Consider the following 9279-nt stretch of genomic DNA (forward strand, 5'->3'; position numbering starts at 1 on the left):
CTTTTTTTAAATTTAAGGATCCCAAAGAATATCTTCCATTTCTTAATACACTTAAGAAAATGGAAAGTAATTATCAAAGGTTCACCATAGATAAGTACTTGAAACGATATGAAAAAGCCATTGGCCATCTCAGCAAATGTGGTAAGTGTAAGGATTAGTGTGTGTTTTTCTCTTTCAAATTGTCTTTGGGGCAGGGCAAGCTATAAATTAAAAGAATAAGTTAACTTAGACACAAGCTTATTTTAATTTCGACTCTTGAAAAATTTAACAATATGCCCACCTAATTCATCATATATTCTGAAAAGCTGAGGGTGCAGCGAACGACTTAATGGACTGAGACACTAGCTCAGATCCCTTCGGGTTAAGAATGATCACCCCCTAAATTCACTTACTGAAGTGAATTGAAAATTCTGAAAATTGAAAAGAGGTGGATAATTCACTCTTCCCATGGTATTTGCAACCTTCGACTGTGGAGCGGAAACCTGCCCTTCTGGAGCCACATGGCGCCACCTGCAGTGCCGCGGCCTGTTAGCTGGTGTGGTGGCGCCCAGCAAGCGCAGCACAGGTGGCTCTACTCACATGGCCCTGCCCTGAGCTGGAGCCTCTGACGACAGCAGCTGCGATTCTTGTCCTGACTGAGAAGTCCCCCGAGTGCTTGTTAAGCATAGGGCTTCTGACTCCCTTAGAGAATTCACTGGGCTGCTCTGGAATAGGAGGTGGCAGGTGTGTGTGCATAGCGTTAATAAGCCGTCTGGCAAGTCTCATTAGGGAGACTGAGGACACACCAGGCTGCATGGTCTTTTACCGGGGGTGGTGTGAAAATTCCTTTTAAATGGAACTCTCATCTGTGCTCATATCTAAAAATCTGCAAGGGTACTCTTTGAAATTCAAGTTCCTAGATTTTATTCTCCTGAGACTCTGATTGTATGGGTCTTTAAAAGGCACCCACTGATTTTGTTTAGGCACCATTGGTAGCAATAAAACCCATTGTGCCTCTAAAATTGTAAGCTCATGTTTGTATGAATCTTATTTGGCAGGACCTGAATACTTCCCAGAATGCTTGAACTTAATAAAAGATAAAAACTTGTATAACGAAGCTCTGAAGTTGTATGTGCCAGGCTCGCAGCAATACAAGGTATGTGGTGTGTGGAATGATGTTCTCCTATTTTGCTTTGTGTGATAGTTGGAGAGAGTCCTTTACACTGAGTCTGTACTTTAGTTTAAAGGTTTATCTCCAAACTACTTAGTCTCATTTTGAACTTCTCTTTTGGGGAAATGCCCCTGACCTTTTCATGTTCTGGAGAAATTGCCCACCCAGGTCTGAAATCAAGGAGTCGCCCTGACTCCTCATTGGATATACTGTGGCACCGTCCTTGTGGCGTTCCTGCTTTTACCCCAGCCGTCCAGGCCTGCCTTCCTACCGTGAGACTGGGCATCCTGAGGAGTGTAGATTTTTCCCATATATTTTAGGCTAAAGGGGTGACGTTTGTTTATTGAAGTAAGCATCAGTTTTGCTCTTCCTATAATGCCAAATACTTTACTTATAAACTAAATGCATTGAACCTCCCTGGTGGCACAGAGATTAAAGTCTCAGTGCTGGCAGCCTATCACTAACCACTATAGCGTGAGTTCGAGCCCCAGCTAGGGAGCTGACCCACATTGCTCAGCTGACCTCTTCTTTCTTTCCCTCTGCTCCCCTTAGCAGTGTATTTTAGTAAATCTACTTCTTCTGCTCCCCACTCTGTCTCTGGTGAATCCTTTTACCCCCACACTTCTGGCCTACAGCCCAGTTCTTGCATGCATAAATAAAAATGAATCTTTTAAAAAAGAAAAGAAAATAAACGCATTATAACAAGCTGATAGGGTGTTGTACACAATTTATAAACGAGGAAGTAACTTACCTGGAGCTGTGAGGTGGCCAAACTGGGAATGGAGCCTGGCTGACCAGGGAGCACCTTCAACCACCACTCACCAGTGACGTCATTGCCGCCATTTTAAATTGTGCACAAATTGCACCCATCTGTGATCTGGCCCGTCTGCTTCTTTAGCACCAGATCTTTTTGCTGGCCTCTAGCTTCCCATCCCCTTAGCCCCACTTGTCCTTCGAAGCTTTCAGGACTCTTCTGCCAGAAAGCTGTCCCAAGCAGATGCTCAACATTGAGTCCCTTGTTCTCAGTGACTGCATTTATCACAGTGCTGGTTTACAGTCCTGTCTTCCCTGGGGTTGTGAGCTCCCGAAGGGAAAGGGGAGGCACGCTCTCGTATTCCACTCTGAGTCCCGGCTGACACTGCGCTGGGAGAGTGCACTGCTCGGCCGCTGGCTCCCTCTGTGCTCTCATGTGCATCTTCTGTTCCTCTCTGCTGCTGTCATACCGTCTTCTTGTTTTTCTTTCCTGTGTATTCCCTGCACCCTCCTGCCGGATGGGCACAGTACCAACTGTGCTCCCTGCCTGAAATACTCTCTCCCAACCTTTTGAAATGGCTCTCTGAGTTCTCCCTTGCCCTATACCCCTCCCTGCCTTTGTGTTGAGTATAGTGTGTTTGTAAGTCTATTCTCTATCACAGCACAGCAGGAACTTGGTGTTACTTGTTATTGCATGGATTTCTTGCGTGTTACTTATTTTTTATTGCTACATTATTCCCACGCCCAAAATAGTGCATATGTAGGTACCAGGTCATTACTAGTTGAATGATAAATGGCATATCCTCAGAACTGTTTTGAAGGGAAGAACATTTGAACTCACTGATCAGCCACAGGATATTCCTAAGAAATTCAAAAGAATTTCAAGTGTAGTGACCGAGGCAGCCCACACTGGCGAGTTAAAGAAATGGCCATCACCTTTCCTCGCTGACCCTTGGCTTTTTGTCCCAGGATGTCAGCATCGCTTATGGGGAACACCTGCTTCAGGAACACCACCGTGAGCCCGCCGGGCTTGTGTTTGCTCGCTGTGGTGCCCATGAGAAAGCCCTCGACGCCTTTCTGGCATGTGGCAGCTGGCAGCAAGCTCTGTGTGTGGCTTCCCGACTTAATTTAAACCAAGACCAGCTGGCTGGCCTCAGCAGAACTCTTGCAGGTAAACACCACCTTTTAGGTTCTCCAAAATGAGACCTTATCCAAAGGTTTTTTGTTTGTTTCTATGGCAAATACATTTTTCTGTTTCTTTTGCAGATAAATTTAGGACCTTACCTTAAAATAGTCTCATATTTAGTAATAAAAATTAATTAGAATGTTTTCTTAAGTAAAGGTTAAGTTGTACCAAGAATCCAAAATGCACTGGCATGCCAAAGTAGTTTGCTTCTCTCACAAGGACTTCCAGATGGCTGGTGCTGGAGTTTCTGCATATTTGCAAGCGGATTTCTCTGCCTTTCCAGGCCAGAGACATGGAGAACGCTTGCCTTAGATTGGGAATGATCTAGAAGTTGTACTGTCACATGCCCTGTATGAAAGGGATGCCCTTCCTGAGTAGACCATAGTAGCAATTGTCAGAAAGGGTATCAAAGAAAAGTCCAAAGCATAAAGACATTGAAAGCATAAGCAGTTTAAATGCTTCAGGGTCTAGAGATTATCAGACCATGAGACAAAGCTGTACCAGAGTGGAGTGGGAAGAGGTTAGGACTGGGGAGGGTGGGGGGCTGGGGAGAAAGGAACGGGGGCTCTGCTCCTCTCTGTGCGTTGAAGTAAATGATGGATATGCCCACCTCCCTCCAAATGTAAGTAAGTATATATCCTCTGTAGTTATTTGAAATACTCCTTTTTCCTTGGGATTACAAAAATGTCTAAGACCACTATTTTTTTTCTGGTGTTTCCTGGTTATTAGGTCTATAGACTATTCTGTGAACCCTGCCAGTTTTCAAGCTGAACTCTTGTGCAGGTGTAGAGAATTCCTTATTTTGAACCTTTTAATTATTCAGTCTGTTTAGTTGTAAGTTGAGAAACTTAATGTTCATGGTAGTTACACCTTCCAGTTCTGTTTTTAGGGTCTATTTGTTATCTTCTCTTTCTACTCAGTTTGCCTGTGCCATGTATTATGAGGAAGCACATCTAGTTCAGTATTTAAAAAGGTAATGAAAAAAAGATAAAAGATAAATAAGTGGGGAAGGCTGTAATCAAAGATTTTTCGCGAAATGTTACATAAGATAGTCACTTCATGTGCACAAACCCAAAGAAAGAGAAAAAAACATAGAGAAACTAAATGTTTGAGTAGTGGGCATGTACATAGGGCAGAGTCCTGTTTTTGAAGGGCTAACATTGCCTTGGAGCTAGCCTGAGGTGGGAGGCATGGGTCTGCCAGCCCCTTGCTGAGCCCTGGTGTCTGTGAATCTCTTACTGTGAGTACCCATCCTGTCCCCGCTGAGTGATGCTAGGATTTGCAGATACTGCATGACCCCAGGTATAAGCCAACTACCTCCACCTAGTGCTCAAGCAAAGAAACAGCAGTCTCTTGCTGTGGAAGAAATGGAATAGATGTTTTCATGATGGATTTTTGACTATACAAGATTTTTACATCTTGTGCCAAACTTAGGTTGTAGTTCCCATTTAAGTGTCTGTATATTCCTGTCTATTTCCTTTACGGAAATTCACAAATATATAATTTACTATATAATAAAGATATACTAATGAAGACTTCAGCTGAAGAATGTTTGTTTAAATTTGTTTTACCCTATGCTTCACAAACAAACTTGACTCAAAGATGTTTTGTGTGTGTGTGTGTGTGCTACCTTTTACTATCCTATGGAACAGTTTTAGGGAGCGCTTTTGAAAATACTGTTGTAGAGCAGTTTGATTTGAATGTGCACTCTGTAGTGCTCAGTTCCAGTTTTTAGGAGCCCTTAATGGTAACTTAAACCATTTCAACTCGAGTTTGGTCGTACTGCTCGCAGTGAGCCAGTGGTGGTCCAATGCTCATTTCCTTCGCAGGGAAGCTAGTTGAACAGAGGAAGTACCAGGATGCAGCCACGGTTCTGGAACAGTATGCCCAGGTAAACATAGTCCTCCCCTCCCAAACCCTTCTGTTGTGCAAGGACTCCCCACTTTCACCTTAGTGATTGTGAAAAGGAAAGGAATTACGGATAATTATGAAGTCCTGAGAAATATTTGCCCTGGAGGTTTTCCATCTTGCCAACTTGACTTGAAAATGTAAATTGAGTGCAGCACTCAATAATTTAAATTCTGTGAAGTAGAATGCCAAAGAGCTCAATGGAATTCATTTAATGCTTTGCCCTTTGTAGAAAGTATTAAATTGAATCCCAAGGTTGGTATACTTTTTATTTTAGCTTGCCATGGCAGAAACAGTGAGAAAACACATTCTGAAATATAGTGACCAGAAAGTACTTTGGGTTGATACTCCTGTTCTCTCTGTTGGCAATGTCTCTTTTACTACAGCAACTTGATGGGTTACAGTTTTTGACCAAATCATAAAGATGTACTAATCATAAAGATGCCTGTACTAACTTTTGAATGAATGATAGGATTTATGAAAATATTAAGCTATGCCCTGATCCAGGCTGCTGACAGGACACAGATGCTTGGGTTGACTAGGCATTCTAGAGTTTGGACCTATGATGACAGAGTGTTTTTTACATTTGTAAGTAATGGCCATGTTTTCAGAACATAATTATGCTTTTAAAATACTTCAGTGCATTTTATGTAATTAGAAGAAAAAAAAAAGAAAAACAAAAATTTAGAACAACAAAACCTGGGAAAAAAAAAAGGGAACGAAGGGAAAAAAATAAACCGGAACAACCAAAGAAATAAATAAAAGGGGGAAAAGCCAACCAAAACTAACGAACAAAAGGGTAGGCATGATGCTGAGAACTGGGACTGTAAGGATAGACTGGAAAGATCCTCAGCGGTTGTTCTGGGAGCTGTCTTTCGCTTTGCTATGGTGACACCTAACACACTCGCTTCATTGATTTGTTGTCCTCCTTGATATTTCCCTGTCAGGATTATGAAGAAGCTGTGCTCTTGCTGTTAGAAGGAGCTGCTTGGGAAGAAGCTCTGAGACTGGTAAGAGAACTTCAGAAGTAGCCCCTCTGATAAGTGCTAAGCACATTTCGAACTTCTGGGGCAAGGTCAGGTGAAGTGCCTTGTCCTCTGAGGCTAGCAAAATCGTGCAGCTTCTCAGCCTGAGGAGCAGCAGTGTTTTTACTGCCATTTAAAATTTTATTCTTGATAATATATGGAACTAGTCCTCTACCTGTGAAATATTTTTGCTTTTTACTGAAGCGAGTGGGTGGCTGCTCGTTGCTTGTGCCTCAGGAAGCGTGCCAGTCGCATGTGAACGTGCTCCATTTCTTCCCAAGGGTCTTGACTCTCCAGTAACCTGGAAGTTTTTCCACCTAAAATAATTGTTTTTTTCTTCTAGGTACACAAATACAATAGACTGGACATTATAGAGACCAATATAAAGCCTTCCGTTTTAGAAGGTGAGGGCTACATTTTGGGTAGCATTTTTCACTTGGAAGTATAGAGATGGGGAGGAGAGAAAGTTTCAAAGAGAAACACTCTTGATTGCATTCTTTGATCATGTTTTACGTGGAGTCAACCTTAATTCTCCTCTAGGTATAACATTTAATTCTGATCAGCATTTTTTTAAAACAGGCTAAACTGAAATATTTGAATGTTACAAATCTGATATGATTAAGAATCTTTGTAATCTTAAAATAGTTGATCAGTAACTTGAATGTGAGCTATATATACAATAGTGTTCCATCATTGATGAATTTCCTACATTTAATATTTACATTGTGGTTATGTTAGTAATAACCATATTCTTAAGAAATAGATGAAGTATTTAGGAGGGAAGCAACACATCTCTCACAAAAATAATTTATGTAAAGAGACAGAGGAAGCCAAAAATACAACAAAATATCAGAATTTTAATAAATCTGGAGAAAGGGTATGTACCTTTGCTACTTTTACGTAGGCTTGAACTTTTTCAAAATAAAAATTGAAAGATGACCCTTTGCAAATGAAGAACAAATGTTACCAGTACTATGTGTTTTTGTGGTTACAGTGACAAACAAAACGAAAAATGATATTGGTTTGACTTACAGCAGTCTTTGGGAGTGTGGTGGGCAGGGGTTGTTAAGCTTTGCCCTCTTAGCACAGTTTACTCTCTAAGTAATTTTGGCCTTTCCAGCGCTGTGATTTACATCCTTGCCCTGTGTGCTCATTTTTATGCCATCCTGATTAAAACGGAGAGGGTGCTTTGGTCTCATGCACTTCAGGTATCCCTAACTGGATACTGAGAGCCATTTTCTGGCCCTGCAACAGTCCAGCTAACCTGCTCTTACTGGGTTTTTTCTATAGTGAGAAGCTAGAAAAATGCTGATACTTCATCTATACCGGCTAATATTTATGCCAGGAAGCTTTTCAGTGACTACCCTCCTATTTATTAGAGCTTCCTGAGTACTTTCTTTTTGCCAGTCCTGTTTTAGGTTACACATCACCTCTTAAAGCGATTTGGTAACTTTAGTGATAAAAAGTATTTTAGGATGATGTTGATGAACTCTTTAAGATATCAGCTCTCAATATGTTTTATTCTAGAACAATATAGGTTAATCTCATTTAGAAAAATAATCTTGCTGGGAAAACTTAACAACCTTTTTCGTTTGTTAAATTCTATTCCTGATCTCCTGGTAGTTTTTTTCTTCTTGCTTAAAAATCATGCTCAAATTATTTTCCATCTGAATCCCCAGCCCAGAAGAATTATATGACATTTTTGGATTCTCAGACAGCCATATTCAGTCGTCATAAAAACCGTTTATTAGTGGTTAGAGAGCTCAAGGAGCAAGCACAGCAGAATCCAGGTGAGTGTCTGCCTGAAGACTGTTGAGTTTTGTTAGGAGGTGGAGGTGGGGTGGGTGGGGGAAACAATGGCGCCCACGATATCTTATCTGTATACTGTGCTTTCTGCAATATGATTGCTGTGTTATGGGGGAGCCTGAGAGCTCTGTGAAACTCCAGAGAGGCTCTGTATGTCTGTGTTTGTGTGTTGGTGAGAATTCTGCCCCCCGTTACCCCTCATCACCACCCTACCAGAAACTGAGTTTTGTATTTGACAAATTGAGTTTCCTCATTTCCAAAGTCTCCTTTGCTTAAAAAAGAAAAGTGAACCTTGATACTAGTGTCGTGGAGACAGTAATAATAATTGTATTTCATAGTGTTTTACGTCAAGATCAACTTTGTAGTAATTTTCATCCATCCTTGGATATGCCCTAATTAAGTGTAGCCCACTTATCCCACTGAACATAAACCCATCTTAATAGGGAGTTTTAATTCCTCACCTGGTTCTTCTTTTTCAGATGATGAGGTTCTCCATTGTCAGGAATCCGACCTCTTCTCTGAGACAAGCAGTGTCGTGAGTGGCTGTGATACGAGTAGCAAATATTCCCATAGTAACTCCAGGATATCAGCGTATGTATCACTCAGCACGGTGATGGTGGCCTGGGTATCTAAGAAAGTCACCACAGGTGGAAGGGTTTTCCACTAGAACAGTGAGCGGGAGTGGGAGGACTTCTGCAAGACCACTTGGAAATTGGCCAGCATGTCCACGAGAGGACAGCTGGTGCTGATGTGGCCTCTGCTGCAGCATTGCCGCCTGCATCTGCCTGTGCCCCACCAGACACTGGTGCTGGCTGCTCGTGATACATAATGACTGATTTTATACATGAAATAGTAAGTTTATAGAGAAAACTCTTTCATTCTTTTCAGTTCAAAATCAGAAGAAGTCCTAATTATAAAATAAGTCATCACATTGTTTTGCAGCGTGACCTTTGGTTGGAAGCTTGTATTGGCTGCTCATGTGCTGGGTGCAGTGGATGCCACAGCCCTGAAGGAAAAAGGAGTTAGGAGATGTTTTATTGCTCGAGGGACAATGCAGGCTTGTTTATTACAGCTGAATTATGCTCCAGGCACAGTCCTGTCAGAACCAGTAGTGCTCCTTTCCTGGCATCACTCTCATTTCTGACAGGCGATCATCCAAGAATCGTCGCAAAGCAGAGCGCAAGAAGCACAGCCTCAAAGAAGGGAGTCCGCTGGAGGACCTGGCCCTTTTGGAGGCACTGAATGAAGTGGTCCAAGGCACTGAGAAGCTGAAAGGTATTTTCTCAACATGGACAATGATTCTTGTCCATAAAACATAGTAAGTAGACAATGCAGCCAGAATTCAATGAATAAATAAGACACAGTTTCCCCAACTTAAGGAAAGCCAAAAACTTTGCAGGAAGCATCATTTCAGGGCACACTCTCCTCCTCCCTCAGCTGGTGTTCTAGAA

At 41.9% G+C, this 9279-nt stretch overlaps 1 protein-coding gene across 1 annotated transcript in view; it reads left to right on the plus strand.

The window, feature by feature from the left end:
• The window catches only part of IKBKAP (inhibitor of kappa light polypeptide gene enhancer in B-cells, kinase complex-associated protein), a 44637-nt gene that overhangs the window by 28944 nt on the left and 6414 nt on the right, over positions 1 to 9279 (plus strand). The window contains exons 26-34 of the mRNA XM_004677448.2: positions 18 to 141; positions 1038 to 1135; positions 2873 to 3074; positions 4919 to 4980; positions 5945 to 6007; positions 6366 to 6426; positions 7702 to 7812; positions 8308 to 8419; positions 8976 to 9103. Coding sequence (XP_004677505.1) covers positions 18 to 141; positions 1038 to 1135; positions 2873 to 3074; positions 4919 to 4980; positions 5945 to 6007; positions 6366 to 6426; positions 7702 to 7812; positions 8308 to 8419; positions 8976 to 9103 — 961 coding nt within the window. The remainder of the gene's footprint in view (positions 1 to 17; positions 142 to 1037; positions 1136 to 2872; positions 3075 to 4918; positions 4981 to 5944; positions 6008 to 6365; positions 6427 to 7701; positions 7813 to 8307; positions 8420 to 8975; positions 9104 to 9279) is intronic.

This window comes from Condylura cristata, unplaced genomic scaffold (assembly GCF_000260355.1).
Source record: "Condylura cristata isolate star-nosed mole 26May11 unplaced genomic scaffold, ConCri1.0 scaffold00006, whole genome shotgun sequence".
NCBI classification, from domain to species: Eukaryota; Metazoa; Chordata; class Mammalia; order Eulipotyphla; family Talpidae; genus Condylura; species Condylura cristata.